General features: G+C 42.0%; 1 protein-coding gene across 1 annotated transcript in view; it reads left to right on the top strand.

Moving 5' to 3' along the window:
* Positions 1-19,005, top strand: part of CPLANE1 (ciliogenesis and planar polarity effector 1) — a 174,011-nt gene that overhangs the window by 31,496 nt on the left and 123,510 nt on the right. Inside the window, exons 7-12 of the mRNA XM_029910904.1 lie at positions 9,214-9,317; positions 9,430-9,612; positions 11,932-12,181; positions 15,221-15,382; positions 16,144-16,907; positions 17,517-17,728. Of these exons, the coding sequence (XP_029766764.1) occupies positions 9,214-9,317; positions 9,430-9,612; positions 11,932-12,181; positions 15,221-15,382; positions 16,144-16,907; positions 17,517-17,728 (1,675 nt within the window). The remainder of the gene's footprint in view (positions 1-9,213; positions 9,318-9,429; positions 9,613-11,931; positions 12,182-15,220; positions 15,383-16,143; positions 16,908-17,516; positions 17,729-19,005) is intronic.

The following is a 19,005-nucleotide window of genomic DNA, read 5'->3' as shown; positions in this document are numbered from 1 at the left end:
ACAGACAGTCTTTGCTCAAGCCCTTTGGGGCAGGGGTTGAGCTGACACGCAGTTAAAGGGGGTTCAGGTTCCTACCTGAGCGTTGGGTGAGGGGGAAGCCTGCCACCCGTGAGTGGGGGTGGCAGGGGGGGACGCAGGCCCACCCACTCCACTGCGTCCCAGCCCGGGGCCCTAGCAGCGATTACTATCGCTGCTGGTCAGTGGGGTATCCTGACCGACACATACTGACATGGGCTCGTAGGCCTCTGCAGCCTGACCGGGGTCGGCTACCCCCGGGCTACTTCCTTCGTCCCCCTCGGGGCTTACCTCGGCGGCAGTGCTGGGTTCGGGCCAGTCTAGTAGCATCGGCTCCTCGGGAGCGGGGCTTGAGGGCTGGTCCGGCAGTTCTTCCTCCGGATAGCTGGCCCGGGGCAGGCTTGACTCCTCCTCGGGGCCGCTGGTCTGGGGCCAGCTGGGCCAGTCTCCCTCGGGATAGCTGGGTCGCGGCAGGCTGGGCCAGTCCTCTTCGGCGTGACGGGTCCGGGGGAGGCTGGGCCAGTCCTCCTCGGGGTACCTGGCTAGAGGAAGGCTCGAGCGGCGCGGGCCGTTAGCAGGCGGTTCGCGGCCGGCCGCTGACTCCCAGCCGGGAGCTCGGTCCGGAGCGTCTGCTCTCTCCGGCAGGCTGGGCCCTACTGAGCTTTGGTGCTGGGCTTTTATACTTCCGGGTCGGGGCCGTGACCTTGGAGGGGCGGGCCCCGGACCCGGTAGCCCCGCCCACTCTAGGGATGGGGGCTGTGCCACCCTGCCAGAGGCGGAGGGGGGCCACGCCGACTCACTACAAGGCCAATGCTCAAACCACTGAGCTATCCCTCCCCCTTTCTCATGGTCATGTTGGAATATCTGTCGTCTCCAGAGTCTTGATCAAGATATTCTCAGTAGTAATAGCAGCTCACATCAGAAGTCATGGTCTCATTGTCTTCCACTATCTTGCTGACCTTTTCCTTGCCACCAGGAAGCCTGTGCATCAACTTTTATGATGCTGCACCTCCTCTCTTCACTGGGAGTCAGAGTAAACTCTGAAAAATCTGTTCTCACCCCCACATAATCTTGACTTCATTGGGGCCACCTTGAATTCTGTCACCAAAAGAGCATATCTTCCCAAGGACAGATGCCTGCCTTCTATATTTCCAGTTCTGGTTCCACCTCTGCTTCCAGCGGGGCAGGCATGGGTGTCCTGGCTCTGCCCACCAGGGGGCGGTCGTGGCTGTCCCTCCATCCGTGTGGTAGAGAGGCCACGCCCCTAAGATGTGCCAGGTTGCATGTGTGGACCAGTGGACACTGCTTTCAAATTTTTCAGCTCTGGACGCATGGTGTGTATGCATAACCCCCCCACAGTGGAATACCGATAGGGACCATACAACTTGATGAGCCTCCAGTTACACTTCAGTAACTTCTCATTAGCTCCTCATGCCAATGGATAGAGGACACATCTCAGTGATAATTCTGCTTGACCTCTCTGCAGCTTTCCGTGCATTGGACCATAAGTAATGTTGACTAGCTCACGTGTGGCATAGCTGGAGTGCACCTTGCAACACTGCAATGTTCAAATCACTCTTCACAAACAGGATCCAGAGAGCAGTCACTTACAGTGGCCTCTTTTCTGCATGTTCATACTGCTGCACACAAACTACATTTAAAAAATGTCAGGCACTCAAAAATTAGGAAATGCCAGTGTTAAGGTTGCCCCGTAGCCTTAATTTTGTTTCCTTGTGTGTATGATCACAGTGTAATTACATGATCACATACTATTTTTTTCTACACAATCCCTGCCACATTCAGTGCACAGGATGGACAGAGCTCACTGAATGAACAGCTGTTCAGTATTTTGTTTTATCCTCTTTGATCAATGGGTTGCACTGAATGAGGCAGGGATCATGTAGAAATAAATAGTATGCAATTAAAGAATGTCATAATTAATATGCACAAAGGGACTTAATTAAGTTTGTACAGGCAATCTTAATTTTGGCATTTCCTAACTTTTGTGTGCTTGACTTTGTTAATATTAACATTCTTCTAATGTATTTTGTGTGTGTGTGTGTGTGTGTGTAAGGTCCTACATATTTGGAAAAAACAAACAAACCTGAAAACATAGAATATGTGGAAACATATTGACACCTGTATGGGTCATCAGCAGGGTTGGACCCTTTTAGATCCAAATCGTAGTCTCTGACACTTAACTTAACAGAATAATTGATACCAGTAGTATGTTGTCATTCTCTATGTGGAGCAGCCACTAGAGAGGAAGGAAACACACACACTGCCAGTGACAGGTTTCAGAGTGGTAGCCATGTTAGTCTGTATCAGCAAAAAGAACGAGGAGTACTTATGGCACCTTAGAGACTAACAAATTTATTTGAGCATAAGCTTTCGTGGGCTAAAGCCCACTTCATCAGATGCCAGTGAGTTTCACAGATATTTGTAGACAGCAGAGGAATGGTGAGACTCGGGAATCTTGAGTATATGTTTCTATGGATACTCCACCATAGGATGCATGCATGCCCGTGCACTCTCAACTGGAGAATGCAGGTGTCCACAGGCCTGCACCGGTACAGAGCAGCCTCTTGTGCCTCCAGGTGAGGGCATAGAGGGAGGTGTAGGCCTGTTGCCATTCAGTTTCTTGACAGCCTACGGCTTGAGACAGAGTGATTGCATGTTCATTGATTTTTACAGCTTTCTCCCTTTCTTAATATACTATTTATTCTTAAGGTTTTCTTTATTTCCTTGGTTATTTTATTTCTTTAGTTTTATACAATTGTGTTTTAGAAGGGGGGTTACTCCACTGTTTTTTCTCCTTCTTTGGTTCACCAGTACTCCAGGTTATGCTTAAGACTCTGGGGTTTAAGCCCTGCCAGACCTGCTACAGGTCTTTTCCCCCATGGTGATGGGCATTTGCATTGTCTCCGTGGCCACAGAGACACCCACATCCAGTCTAAGTGCAAGGTCTGTATGGGATCTAAAAGCAAGGCTTGGAAGACAGAGGCTAGACTGAAGCACCATCTAATGGAGCGTTCATTAGCTCCAGCAGTACATCAGCCTCAACCCAGCCCACCCTGGTGGCAGCAGCACCTTCTAAGTAGAAGAAGAAGCCTCCTTTCTCCTTCTAGAAAGCCAAAGAAGAGGAATAGGTCACCCCATAAATTCCACACTAAGGAGATCTCACGTCCTTCTAGGGGTACTGCTGAGGCTCCTTCTGAATCCAGTAGCAAGCCACCAATATCACAGCATGCAGACAAGTCTTCTGGCGGACAACACAGGGAGCAGCCTACCTCGTTACGAATTGACACATCCAGGCACTGAGAGATGCACAGCCCTCTCATGCCTCGGTACCATCATCTCCCTTGCATCAGGGCTCTGAGGTCAGAGAAATTCCTCCACAAGCCTTATGGGTACCATGCTTACCATCCCTGCACCTTCAAACCTTGGTACTGACTCAGTCTTCTCAATGCCATAGTCCTCCAGCATCTTCCAGATTTCTTTCCCTGGAAGACCTGTTTATACTAGAGATACCAGAGTCTCCGTTGCTACGATCCTCTACCAGTGCCCCTTCCCTGGAAATGCCCAGGTGGATTGAACCTTGGTCGAACCGCCAGTCTGTGGTACCGGCGATTATGTTTTGAGGCTCCCCACTTCAGCCCAGGGGATGTTTCTTCTTCAGACTCTGAGTTCTCACTACAGGCTCTTTCCCCCACTTTACCACCACACTCTGCTGAACAAGTATTTGGAAGAAGCTCTTTCAGACCACACCAGATGACCTAGATGCTAATTATGACTCTCCATGGGGACCCTTTCCTTATCTGTTCCCTTATTGGACTTACTCAACAATTTTATAGGGTTCCAACCAGAAAGGCTCTGGTAGCACATCCTTCACAGGCACCGACTGACCAACCTTCAGTACCACAGGCTCACCAGTTGGCACTGCATTATCGCTGTCTGGTACCTTATGCCCCATCAGCGCCAGGAAACACGCAAGAGCAGTAGGACCCCAAGATGGAGGGAATCTGACCCACATCAGCTAAGTTCTCTTCATCCCCAGATGAGGCTGTAATACCTCCACCACCCTTTTCACTCGGATGACTTTCGGGCCTATCAATACCGCATGAAACGTCTGGCAGAATCCCTCCAGATCCCATTAGAAGAGGTCCAGGAGTCTCAACACTCCTTGCTGGACATTTTAAATATTACCTCTCGGGGGAAAGATTGCCATCCCAATAAATAAGGCTCTGTTATTGCTTGGTCACAGTCTGGCAAACACTTGCCACTATCGAGCCCACCTGTAAGCAGGCTGGTACAAGTACTATATTCCGGACATAGGAATGGAATTTTCCCACCCCTCTTCCAATTCCCTAGTGGTGGATGCATCCCATGCCAAACCTTATGATAAAGGAGTCCAAATGTTTTTAGACCTCCTGGGAAGGAAGAGCTACTCCTTGATGGCCCTCAAGTTCCATGTGGCAAACTACCAAGCCCTGTTGGTGAAGTATGACTCTAACCATATTCTAAGTTCACTCATTTTGTTGAACATCTGCCACAGGACCAGAGGGAACAATTTCATGCTCTCATTTTGGAGGGGAAATTGCTAGCTAAAGTCTCCCTCCAAGGTACCCTAGATTCTACGGACATGGCTTCTAGATCCCTAGCCACAGCCTTCACAGACCTTTGGACTTTCAGAGGAGATCTAGACCCCAGAAAAGGGGACCCCACTCCCTTCTACAGCAACTTTATCTACACCTCCCTCTAAGAAACTGTTTTTATGTCCTGGACAAGGGCCTCAATCTACTTACCTTCCCAGATCCTGTGCTGAACAATTCCATCCAACCCCCTTTTGGAGATCAGACATCCCACTTCCTCACTGCCTTGGAACAGATTACCTTAGACAGATGGATTTGGGAGGTTATCAATGTGGGGTATTCCATCTTCTTTCACTGACGAAGATCTCTTGAAACAAGAGGTCCAGTCTCTCGTACTCTTGGGGGCAATCAAGCCATTTCCCCCAGAGTTCGTCAGAAGGGAATTCTATTCCAACTATTTCCACCTTCCCAAAAGGGGTGGAGGTTGGAGACTGATCCTCAACCTAAGAAACCTGAACACTTGTATCCTTTTCCAGCACTACAGGATGGTGACACTAGCCACTATAATTCCATCTCTAGATCTGGGAGATTGCTTCGTCACCCTCGACCTCAAGGATGCCTAATTTCATATAGCTATCCACCCTTCCAGAAACACAGCCTGCAAACAACTGCAAGGACCTGACTACACCTTGTGGGCCACATGACAGACTCAACGTTCATCACACTTCAGGTGAGGCTGCACCTTAGGTGCTTTCAGACATGGCTAAAGTCTATATACGCTCCAAACAGATATAGTTTTTCCACAGTACCTCAGTAAGTTCTGAACTCTCTCAGGTGGTGGCATTGGAAGGTATGTGTGGGAACCCCATTCTCACATCCCCCACTCTGAGATCCTTATAACAGATGTTTCTCTTCTGGGATGGGGAACTCACCTCGAAGGGCCACAGCCCAGAGCAAGTGGTCTGCACAAGAGGTCACAGTCCACATCACATCCATATTCTGAAGCTGAGAGCAGTTCATTATACTTGCCAATGTTTCCTTCACCCATACAGGGTCACTCCATCAGGTTAATGCTGGACAACAGCGCAGCAATATATTCTGTCAACCAACAGGGCAGAGCAAGATCCCCGTCCTTATGTGCATAGTTGCTAAGGCTATGGGACTGGTGCATCTCCCATCAGATAGACTGCTGAGATTTCTATCTCCCAGGCCTCCAGAATACAGTTGCAGACTCCCTAAGCACATGCTTTCTTTAGGACTATAAACAGTAGGTCAACAATTCTGTCTTCCATAGCATTTGTCAAATCTATGGTCTCATAAAAGCAGACCTCTGCCAGTCCAAACATGACACCTTTTCTGTTCCTATGGAAGATATGGCCGCAACTCGTGAGATGTCCTGATAATACCATGGCTCCATACTCTGTTTGCTTATCTGTCTCTACCTCAAGACCTTACTCAAACTTCATCAGGAAAGAGTGAAGGTTATTCTCATAGCTCCGTCCTGGCCAAGACAAGTGTATACTTGAATCTCCTCTATTTGTCTGTGTCAACACCTCTCTGACTTCCTCTCAGGAATCATCTCCTATTACAGAACTCTGGGACCCTGATCCATCCCAACCCTTCCTCCTTGAACCTGAGACCATGGTTCTGAAATGGTTCTCATGCATGGCACTAACCTGTTTGGGTAAGGTCCAATCAGTTCTCTTATTTAGCAGGAAACTTAGTACTTGCAAAACTTACCTTCAAAAGTGGACATGCTTCCACTCCTACTGTTCTATTCACTCTTCCCAAGCCTTAGAGGTTCTGGTCTCCAAAATCTTGCATTATCTGTTGGATTCAAAGATGCAAGGCCTTTCAGTTGAACTCAGAGTACATTTGACCACTATCACAACCTTCCATTCATCCATCAATGATTTCTCAGTCTTTGTCTACCCAACAACAGTTAGATTCCTCAAGGACTTGCACATCTTGTTTTCACCCGTATGGAAGCCGGACCCTAGTGGGACCTAAATTCTGTTCTCAATGCCCTGAGGAAACCTCCCTTTGAACCAATGGCCACCTGTTCTCTCTTCCACTTCTCACCCAAGACTTTGTTCCTCATAGCCATCACTTCAGCTAGACAAAGGGAGAGCTCGGTGCTTTTATGGCTGACCTGCCATATACTACCTTCTATAAATAAAGGTTATACTGCATCCTCATCCTCACTTTCTCCAAAAGGTCTCTTTGGAACACCACATTAATCAAGAGATTCGCCTGACCGTGTTCTACCCAAAACCTCATGTCTCCAGAGAGACCAGCCTGCATACACTAGACATCAGAAGGGCCCTCACCTATATTGACAGGACAAGCCTGGAAAATCTGCTACCCTCTCGTTGAGGTACTGGTTGGGAGTCTCGTGGAGCATCCATAGAGTCATCCAGTACAGACCCGTTTACGCGCGGATGTCGGGAGTCAAGCCGTCACGAATGCATGTTAACGGACCACGGGTTAAGAGGGCCATGCTGAAATACCTTAAGATATCTATATATACATGTATAATTATCTAGGATTTCATAGGTATTCACAGCGTCCCAAATACTGTAGGCCGATCTGTTAATGGTGCTTCACAAGAATATAAATTCAAATGTGTAATTTAATAAAAACATTATTATTACTACATGGGTGAAAGTAACTCAGGGCACTTACTGGGGCGGGGGCGGCTCTGGCCCCCGGAAGGGGTGGGGCCTCGGGCAGAAGGGGCGGGGCTAGGGGGTCAGCATCCCCCAGCCATCCCTTCTAGGCCGCCTGGTCCGCGCCGCCCGGGGTTCCTGTGGCGATTTAAAGGGCCCGGGGCTCCGCACCCCGCTACCGCAGCAGCGGTGTCCAGAGCCCTGGGCCCTTTTAAATCGCCGGCCCTGGGGCAGCTGCTCCCTTTGCACCCCCCCGCCCGTTGGTGGCCAAGGGAGGGCAAAAGGGAAAGGGTCCTTAAAGCGCTGCAGAGTCCTTTGCTGTGGCAATGCTTTAATGTTGCTGCCCCCCCCCCCCCCCCCCGTCGGCGGTAAAGACGTACAACACATTTCAGCTCTGCACTTTCTGTCGATTTCTGAGTTAGTGAGCAAATCTGTAGCGCTACATAGAAAGTTCCTGTACCACATGTTAACGAGTCTCGCGTGTTAAATAGATAGCACTGGGAGGCATGGCGCTACTGCGCGTTAAGCGGATTCGTGCGTAAACAGGTCTGTACTATACTTGAAGAAGGAGTTGAGATTACTTACCTTACAGTAACTTGAGTTCTTTGAGATGTTTTGTTTCTGTGGGTGCTTCTACCCTCCTTCCCGTTGGCTGTGGAGACTCTGCTCCATGTTTGAGAAGGAACTGAGTGGTGGAAGGCCGTGGCTCCCTACATGCCTTTGTTTGGAAGCATGAGTTGCTGTTCTGTGCAGCCATGAGCCCGTGGACACCTCTTTGCATTCTCCATTTGAGAGCACACACATGCGCACACATCCTACAGTGGAGCACCGAAAGGGACAAACCATTTCGAAGAACTGAATTATTCTGAGATAAGGAACCACTCCTTCCATTCCAAGTTCTTGAGGGGAGTGTGCTGTATTGGTCACAGACTCTTCTGTCCCTGTTCCCTTCCAAGCCTCATCCATTGTGCCTTTATCCCTTCCAGCCTGTTCCTGTTTCAGTCCTGTCTTTTTCCCTCCTCCTTGGCTCCTTGTTTAAGTCCAAGCCTCCCACCATCCATTCCTCTTTATTCAAGTCAGTCTTCCTTTTTCATGCCGCATGGTAGCCAATAGGGAGACTGTCTCTCTGCTCTTAGTTTTGGTGTCTGGATCCAGAGAGAATGGCAGCACCTGGGAGCAGCAATTAGAGGGAAGTCCAGCTCAGCCCCTATAGCCCTGGGACGGAACATGCTCAATTCAGGTGAAATCTTTGGAGAACTTAGCTGTCAAACTCTAACAAATCAATGCTGAGAATATGAGTTTTTTTAAAGGCTTCTAATTTGGCCGAATTTAAGTACTTTTTCATGAGAATAGCAAAAGGCACATCATGACACACAGGCAAGCTGCTGCCAAATTTCAAAACCTTGCTACAAAGGTTGGTGGTGCTAAAGCTTTTGAATGTGAGAATTTTTTTTATTGTCTGCAAAAGATTCTCAAATATTTTTCCTGGATGTGGCTATATTGTTTTATCTGAAACTTTCCAGAAAAATTCAGTCTGAGGCAGACACCAGATGATTTCAACCCAAATGATTAAAGTTTGCCAGACTTACAAGCAACTGAAAACAAGGTCTTGTAATGGAAAATTTAGGCAGCCTAAGTATAGGCTGCACTACCAGCTCTGCCTATGATTAACTTCTCTGTTTAATGAATATTGATGATATTATATGCCTATATAAAGACATAATTTAAATCAATTTATGATTTGTAAAGTTTCAAAGGTAAAAATGTACTTTGAGTATCAATAAGCATGACTTCTTATTTCTGCATGTAGTAATGCAGACAAGATTTCTGCATGTAGTAATGTTTTCAGTACAACAAATCTAAGGCGTAACTTGGTATTAAAAGGCTTTATTATGGTAAATTAATTTTTTTTTTGTGCTTTATTTTTTTCTTCATAGGCAACTCAGATTTTGTTTATAAATACATTGAATTTTGTTACTGTTTCTGGTAGCCTTAAAGGTTGTAGTAGCAAGAATCATGTGGTTCCATCCAAGTTTGTCAGGTCAGTATCTGAAGAGTAGAATTTAAGTTATTCTAAGAAGTAAAATCATTGATACCTTGATTTGATAGGAAAATAGACTTGTAAAGCTATTATTTTTTTCTGTCTTTGTTAGGTCATACTGGGTAGGTGACATGAGCTGGACTCCTGATAGTCTTTTTCTGGCTTGCATGTTAAAACGTGGCTCCTTGATATTATTGACTTGTATGGGTGAATTGCTGACCTTGGTTACTTCTGGTTGCTCTATAGAATTTGGACCAGCAGAGTTTATTCCCTTTCATCCACTAATAACATACAGGTGAGACAACCTGAAAGTTTAGATTTGTTTTTTCTTTATCATTTGATCATATCTTCCTTTCTTACATGTTTTCTACTATTTAAAATAAATTTCATCTTTCAAATTAAGTCTTTTGGTTTCTCTATCTTTTTTTCTCAATATCTGTTTCTCATTCATAGTTCTCTTCTATTTCTTATAATGGCTTTGTCCTGCTGAAAAATTGGCATTGTGGCACTGTAAGTATAAATTATTTGTGACTTTTAGGACTGGTTAAATTTTTAGATATTTCAGAGATTAACATTACCTAAAACCTGCATGTTGTTTTATGGTGATGGAAGAAATTCACTTTTTGTAAATGTTAAAAACTTGGATTAATTTTTAATGCAAGGATAACTTTGGCGGCTCAAGAATTTAATTTACTGTAACTTTCAAATTGTGAGAGTTCCAAGATTGAATATGAAATTACAGCAATTGTATGTGAACGTAGGGTATCTAAACAAAGCAGCTAGTTATATTTAAACGGCCTTTTGCAAGCCCAGAACCTTATTTTTCACATGCAGTTTCTCACTCATATAAGAAGTGCACTTGTGCATGCATTTGTGTTCAGTAGTGTGTATCGCTATTGAAAATTGCTTCTTGAAAATGAACAAAAGGCACTACTAATATGTTATAACAAGAAATCACACGTGCAATATACAATTTTATTTAACTTTAATTACAAGTTACAGGTAGTTACAAAATATCAATGCATATAAGAATCTTTAAAATACTTTTTCTGTGAATCTGATTAATTTATTGAAAGATCCTGACTGTTAGCACTGATGGATCATAGCCAGGTATTGTCGCACACTACTGTACTAGTGCATTTAAATCCTTTTCTACTTTAATCTATATGTAGTGTTTCTAAAATGCCTGCCATCATCATATCTAAGGCAGATCAACTGTGTTATTCCAGGTTTTGTCGTAGTTTGAGCAGTGTGTCTGTTGTGGCAGGATGTGAAGCATTTTTAGTGATTTGTTTGAAACCAAGAAACTCATTTTCTCTTGTGACCTTAACTTTGAACCCACATCTCCACAGATGAAAAGATAGCACATTAATCCACCACATTATCGAGCTCCCTAATGCTAAGTCCGTTAGTATCTTGCTACTGGCTTTAAAAACGTCTTGTAACTTTCTACATATAGATGTAGAAAAAACATTGCTGGCCATTAACTTAAAAGAATTTGAAGTTACGTACTTGCAAGTGATATTGCAGTGCACACTTTCGTTGGCTGATTTAAAAATCAGAATTTTGTCTTTTATATAGGGGAGGCAGAGTGGTCTACTGAGTAGAGTACACCTGGGTTCTATTCCAGACTCTGCTACTAGACTACTGGATGACCTTGCGCAGGTCACTTCATCTCTCTGCCTCAGTTTTCCCATCTGTAGGATGGGAATAGTGATACTGATCTCCTTTGTTGAGGTACTTTAAGATCAGCTGATGAAGACCTATATAGGAGCTAGGTGATATTATAATATGTGAAAGACTATTTGTAATTGTAATACAACTGTTTATTCACACATTCAGCTATTTAAATTTTAGAGGACTTCCTAACATTTTAACTGTCAAGAATTGGGAATAACCAAATGTTTCACTTATAATTTGGAAATGCTGTGGATCCAATCTTACAATGCATGTGCAAGTACAAGGCCCATGGACTTCAATGGGAATCTTTTCTACAGGACTAGGTCCTGTGTGCTGTATTTAAAAATTATTGTTGTAGAATGGCTGAGGAGTTTATTTTTAAAATAGATACAAAATACTAATGTTCTTCATTACTTAACATACATGATTTTTTTTATTAGTAGTCATTTAAAACCCCCTCCTGCAAAGATTTATCATGGACTTAACTTCTGATTAGTCTCAGTGGGTCTACTGATAATGCATAAAGTTAAGCATTTGCATCAATCTTTGCATAATTGGAACCATATAGAGGACCATAAATTGATATGATAGGTCTACATAACAAAATTCAAGATGTCAATATTTTGCTGTAATAGTAGCTAATTAAGGTTAAAAAAGGCCAGTTCGTATTTTCACATTTTTCTGTTAAGCTTAACTAAGCTTAAGTTATATTATTATAACTTCCAACTTGGTGTTAAATTGCTTACATTATTATTTTGTCATCTTGCATTTGTGCACTTTTTGTTTAAACTTTACCCTTCGAGAAAAATTGTATAAATTACAAAAAAAAATATTTTTTAAACAAAATATGTGTGTTTGATATTTTCATTTAATAATTTTGCATATGATATTTGCTTGTTTGTTTTTTCTGATATATTTTTATTTTATTTGCTAGACTGCAACAGTCTGTGTCTCAAGATTCTAGTCATTCTCTTGGTTCATCCGCCTCTGAAAGTGATCTAATGAGACAGAGATTTTCTGTAACGTCACACTCAAGATTACCCTACCTTATTGTCTCTGATGGGTATATGGTTACAGTACTTAGGTTTTCTGATAATCTTTTACCATCTGGAGTTATGAGGTCACTTCTACTTGATTCAGCCCAGAGGCTTGAAAAGATACATCAGAGTCTGATGACACCTAAGGTACTGTTGGGTTGGGTGGTTGTTGTTTTCTTTGTTTTTTTACATTAGAGATTTTTTTTAAAATGATGAATTTTTAGCCAAAAGGAGAAAATAATAAACACTATAATCTCTTTCAAACAGAGTATTACAAAATGCTTTCAAAGGCAACAGTGGAGTCATGTGTCTGTTTAATCTTTGAAAGGACAATCATGATATATTCCTTTCAGTGCTCTGTGGAGGAAGATTTTGAGACAGACTTAGAATGGCAGTGACTTGAAAAACAGGCTCTGAATTTAAGTGAAACTGAATTTTCTTATGTGCCCATGGAGAACAAAAAATGGCAGTACAGTGACTTGTTATACCTCAACCCTGTTCTGGATAGGCCATCTCTAGTGAGTAAGAAGGTAATTTTGCTTCCTTATCATTTTCAGTCTTTGGTCTCTGTCAAGACAGTCAACGAAGTTTCTAGTTGTACTGTGAACATCATCACTCCATTGAACTCCATAGCAACTGGATTGAAACCATCAACTCATTTCACATAGATCAACAGCTATTGGAGGGTAATAGTTTTCAGACACTAGCAACTGGGGCTAAGTTTGAACGAAAAACTTAGAACTGACAGACCTTTCAGCTCTGTTTCCAGCCCCCCACAAAGACTCATTCGATGTTAAGCATAAGATAGGATTTCCATATATCCCAATGGAAACTGAAACCCGTTTGCGTCACCACCTGGCAGGTGCCAGCAAGTATACTTTGAGTTTATGGAGATGATCTATTTACTGGGATAAATTGGAACAGTGGGAGAGGATGTGAGAATTTAGGGGTGCAATTTTGTTAAGAGCCTAAGAAGGGATGGAATTATAGGTATCAGTAAAACTATCTATGGGATCAACTGAGAGATCAAGAGGAGAAAGATTCTTTGAAAGAGGACTAAGGGCACCATGTATGTTAGTGAATGAAGAGGACAGTTGTTTCCAGTTTAGGAAGAACAAAATCAAATAGGATGAGAGAATGATTACTGACGGATTTGGGAGTGAGAAGAGGAGTTTGAAATGAAATTAGGTTGAATATGTGGTGGTATAGGTTCATTGCAGTTTGATAAACTGAGAATATCTAGCAGGGAGATGAAGTTATAGGCAAGCTAGTTGGAAGCGCAGTCAGCCTGGATGTAAAATTTCCCAGTGCTAATGAGCAAGAACATATCAGTCAGGGTATAGATATGTCCAGATTTATTAACACACCGCACGCAAAACCATATAGAGGCATAGAAAGAAAAGTATTACATTACTGTGACCTTGTAATTGTCAAGATTTTTTTTTTTTTGTATTTCAGTTTACATTTGTTGAATAGGAAAACACATATTAAAAGAAGTGAATCAGAAGGAGAGCCCTTATTTGAGATCTTAAAAAGTTAAAAAAAAAATCAAAAAGACCCTACATCATAGATGCAGGGTAAGGCCTGGAATCTGAAGATCAACTTTGACCACTTATTCTCCATTTTCCCACTTATGCGAGCTGTTCCAGGGATCTGATCTCTTCCTTCTATCCCTACAAATAAAACATTTGTTCAGGCTATCTGATGATCTTCCATCTTGATTATTGTAACCTCTTCCTCCCCTCAGACTTCCTGATACCTCCAGTATTTAGAAAATACAATTACCAAATTGGTTTCTTTACTTGTTATTCTAACCATGTTGTCCATCTCTTTGAATTCCTCCACTGGCAGCTCCTCCTATATTACATGAAATTCAAGCTTTTTTCCCCCATGCCATCCAGGTGCCTACATAACCTTGACCTTCCCACCATACTAGTCCTTGTCTCTTTTTTCATTGCCCCCTGTCTCATCCGCACTGCTAGGGATGGCAGCCTTGACACACTACTTCTCCCACAGGTGTTTGTCTATGTGGAGAATGTGGGAGACTTCTGTATTATTTCTAGGAGAATTACATGTGTCTCAGTTTATCTATTTGATATTCTGTATGACTGCATGGATTTAATCAAAACAGGAAATGAAACAATGACAGAGATGAGATCCCTCCAGAGGGAATATCAAGGGTCTTCAACAGAACTGTGGGGGAGCTATTAAATGGGAAATCCTCATCTGCCTGGCCCAAGGCAGACGAGCGGGTTTATTTTCCCAGGCTTGAGTCTAGGATCAAAGAGACTCTAATCCATTAAAGACCCCTGCCTAGAGAGGAAGCGGTGGAGGTTAGTCTCTGACAGAGAGAGACTGAGAGAATGCTGCACTGGCTGACTGTCTGTCTCAGCCCAAGAGTAGGAACGTCTAGGCTGAGTGGATCTCACCCACAACTTACAAGGAAAGAATGAAGTTTGGTTAATAGTCATATGTTTAAGCCTTCTTGGTTATTGTAATCCATTTCTCTGAATACTGTGTTCCTGTTGGCTAATAAATAATACTTCATTTTGAAGAGCTTGAGCTGAGTCATTGCATATATTTTCTTGTTAGAGCTCCTGAGAGAAGACTTGTACAAGAAGCCAAGCAAAATAGGCCCTGCTGAAGCCTAGGTATGCAGTCCGAGTGACCGAATTGCAGGAGTCTCCTTTGAGTGAAGTGGAGCCCCAGTTCTATCACTAGGAATGATGCACTCACAAGGGATTGTGGAGGGGTACAAGGCATAGCCCGCACAATGATCTGTGATGGTCCATTTCTCCCACAATCATTTCTGCACCTTCTTCCCCACTGCCTTGTATGCATAGACTATCCATACTAAGTCTGTCAGTCTGTTACTTCCATGCATTCAAATCCCTCCTGAAGACCCACTTCTGCCATGATATGTAGGGAACAAAACCAATTGGCTGGTGTTGTTACAACATTGCATTGTGAAGACATTGCCAGATACAGTCTCCAGTCTATTTAGGATATGCCCCTTTCCCCTAGTCCTTTGTGTATTTGCCTGTTTGGTTCTCGGATTGTAAATTCGTTAGGTCAGGAATAATTTCTTTTATGTTTGGAAAGTATCTAGCATGTTGTGGGTGTTACCAGAGACAGACAAATACGTAATAATATGAAAGTAGTTTCTCTTACTTTTGTCTTTTACAGTCTAAAGGGAAAAGGCTGCAGTTGCGATCCTTGTCTTCTTTAAAAGCTAGCCTATTGAAACAACATCGAAACCAAAATTCTACCCTTTCTACCATTCCAAAATTTCTTCTTCTGCAAGAAGAAGAAACAGCAGAACTGAGTGAGAAAGCAGCAGATTTACAGGTATTTAACAGCACTTTTCTATTTATTGTATAATTAATGCATCTGATCTAGTTTAGGCAATTCTGAATATGGAAAAAAAAATCTATTTATCCTGAGCTCTATTTTAAGTCATATTCTGAATATTATACTCTTACTAAATTTGCTTAAATGATTTTACATTAAACAAATTCTTAGAAAGAATTTTAATTTTATTTTGGCTTATAGGTTCTAGAAAATGCACTGATTTTCTTATCAGTCATTTTAGCGGGATGTTAATGGTTTTCAAACATCATCTTAAAATAAATGATTTTTTCAGAAATTAATTTACTTTTCCAAAAATGCATGCTAATAAAATACATGTTGTTAAGTCACTTTCTGTTGCTGTTCAAAATCCTGAGTTTTAAGCTTTGACATGTATTGCTATTTGTATACCTCATAAATCTTAACATCTCTTTAGGAAGAATGGCTGTATGTCAAACTCGCCATGCAGCCTTTCAAATCTGCTGTGTACTTTGCTTTTGAAGATCTCTTCTGTAGAAGCAAATTCCCCTTTACCCGCATTCTGAGCCTTACTATTTGGGGCAGCAAATGGGGTGGGGAGTAGAGTCCACAGACACAGATACACACTCTATGCTAATTGCTTTTTGAATGTTAGATGATTTAGAATGAATAGAGGTTTCATATATAAGGCCTGTTAATCTTCACTGTGCCTCTTTCACTAGACTTGCTTTCAGGAAAATAGATACAAATCAGATTACATATGTTTTTTCCCTTTGATTTAGGATTATGAAGACAAATCTGATGATGACAAGCAGTTTCAAAATAACTCTTCTACTTTCTGCAGCCAGGGACCAAATTCATTTTTCAGTAGAGCTGATCAAGGCCGGTTGGAATTTGCATCAATGTTTGACACTGTTCATGCAAAAGATGATACTGATGCAAAAGATGATCTATCTATGGAACTAAATTCAATTCAGAAAAACCTTCTTGCAGCCTGGGGGATAGGGATTTCAAAAAATATGCAAGAAAAAGATATGCTGTTGAATTACACAATAGGTTGCATTACCCACCTTTTCAACATTCTCCAGTTCATTAAAAGCCCTTTACTAATCCATGATGCATTTTTAAACAAGTCTGAAAAATATAAGCTATGGATGCATGCTATCTTAAAACATTTTCAGCAGTGTTTAACTGTCCTGTACTGGAATGTGAGAGACAGACAGACAGTTGGGCATTTGGTAAAGCTGACATCACAGACTGTAAAACTGATGCTTATTCAGCACCAAGATCAGTTGTTCTCAGAATACCTTTTGGGGTGCTTCTGTTTGCTGAAGATGGTTGCACATAGTCTAAATGGGAAGTTCACACCTTGTTATGAAATAATGTCTGCATCCTCTGATGTTAACAGTGCTGTAGAGCTTGACTCCCTGATTGTGCCTATTTTTCAAGTTCTTGATGGGAGCAGTGCTCAGAAATTTCGCTCACTGAATTCTCTGGTTAAGATACCTCCTCAGGCAGTAAAACTTGGTGAAAAGCCAGAAAACAGGTATGATTGTTAATGTGCATTCAAAACGTTTTAAAAACGGGATTTAATTACTTTCTCATTGTTTTATTAGAGAAGAATGACAGCAGCATTTTATATCATCTCCACTTTGTACTCTGAAAAAATTGTGGTAATTTATTGAAGCAGGCGTAGTAATTCCATGCTATCAGAGTGAAATACAGTGTCATATATTTGTTTATTTGACAAAGGTACTGTTATGTTTGTTCAATAAAACAAATAACCGTGTGGGAGCAACACCTAGGTACATGAGTTAGGGTGATTCTTCTAAACACTAAAAGCTGTAAATTATTAATAAACATTCTGTACAATAATAAGTTTAGTAGACAAAAGGAAAACAATAGCATAAAATATGGTTCTTAAGACTATCCAAGAAAATAGATGAAAATATTAATGAAAAAAATTATAAATATCATTGGTGAAATATAGAGCTGAAAATCAAATTATGGTGGAAATATTGAAGAAAATATTACTTTAGCTGTAATATAATATACAAAGTAACAAGTAAGTTTGAGGAACAAGACAGAATTATCCCTCTGTTTCAACTAACCTGTATTTTTTGTCAGTGATAGTATACTACTTTTTGATCTGCAGGTTGAGGATATTGTGGCGGTTATTATATAAACAAGTGCTTCAGTATCAGACTCAACTAAACAGAAAAATATCTAAGGATGGCAAGTCATTAACTGAAATGAAGATTGCACATGAAGAATCCATTGTTGCACAACTTCTATGTCATATACAGGCAGTCCTGCAGTCTTCAGGAGAGACCTTGGAACAAACCCGGAAGCTCAATTCTGTGATTGGTTAGTACATTGGAAGGAACTGTAATCAGATGACAGTTGTATGGACTGAATATTAGATTAGGTACAACTTATTTGTAATTAATAACTGACTTGATCTGTAATTTATTTGCTGAGATAGTTATAGTAGGAATTCATCAAACTTCTGAGGACTCACAACTAAAGCGTCTTAATATTTTATGGCTAACAGTATTTCTACGTATAGTTTAGTGGCTTAAACATTACAGGCTTCATCCAAAACCCGTTGAACTCAATGGAAAAACTCCATTGACTTCAGTTTGCTGAACCAAGTTTGAAATATATAGGCATCCTGGATCACAAATCTGAATCCTGACAAGGTTGAGACAGCTTTGTCTCTTCTGAGGTAGATAAATGGAGTTCTGGGCACTTCACTGTATATTCGTTTCTCAGCTGAGACCTTACAAACATCGATTTGTTTTCAAAGTTCCATGCTGGTTTCCCCCAGAGTAGGAGTTTGCTGATGATGGTGTCTTTGGCAAAAAGGTTCCATCCTCCTGTTGTTATGCTGGTTGTTCACTTGGCTTCCACCAATTACCCCACAACATTTCAATGATGTGTAAATAGGGCGCTATCGTTCTCATGCAGGCAAAATCCAGTTGATTTCATTGGGAGATTTGCCTTTTGGAATGAAAGGGACTATTATATAAATTTGAGCTATTATTATTTATTACTAAAACAACAAAGAAGGTGATGTGAAAGTTGAAAAAGTAACAGGAAATGCTTATCACCATGAATAAGATATTATGTTTTTGAACCATAAAGTTTTTGATTATACTTAGGCTTGGTCTACACTTACCCCCCAAGTCGAAGTAAGGTACGCAAATTCAGCTACGTGAATAACGTAGCTGAATTCGACATACCTTACTTCGAACTTACCGCGGTTCAGACGCGGTCCACACGCGGCAGGCAGGCTCCCCGTCGACTCCGCGGTACTCCTCTCGTTGAGCTGGAGTACCGCAGTCGACGGCGAGCACTTCCTGGTTCGATTTATCGCGTCCAGACCAGACGCGATAAATCGAACCAGGAAGTTCGATTTCCAGCCGCCGAACTAGCGGCTAAGTATAGACCAGCCCTTAGTATTTCTGAATTTACTGTTAGTCTGCTAAAAAGTGACAGTTTATGAAAGCTTTGTGGCAAGAGGTTGTAACCAATTTTAATTCCACTTTAATAGTGAATTAGCAGTCAAAAATGTTTACCCAGAAAAGTCTGTAGTTCAGAATTATTATTTTCGCCCCTGCCACCAAATAGTCATTTGGCTG

Source organism: Terrapene carolina, unplaced genomic scaffold, assembly GCF_002925995.2.
Source record: "Terrapene carolina triunguis isolate 2854851 unplaced genomic scaffold, T_m_triunguis-2.0 Scaffold69, whole genome shotgun sequence".
NCBI lineage: Eukaryota > Metazoa > Chordata > Testudines > Emydidae > Terrapene > Terrapene triunguis.
Note: the sequence above shows the minus strand (reverse complement) of the source record. Positions and strands in the feature narration are given on the sequence as shown.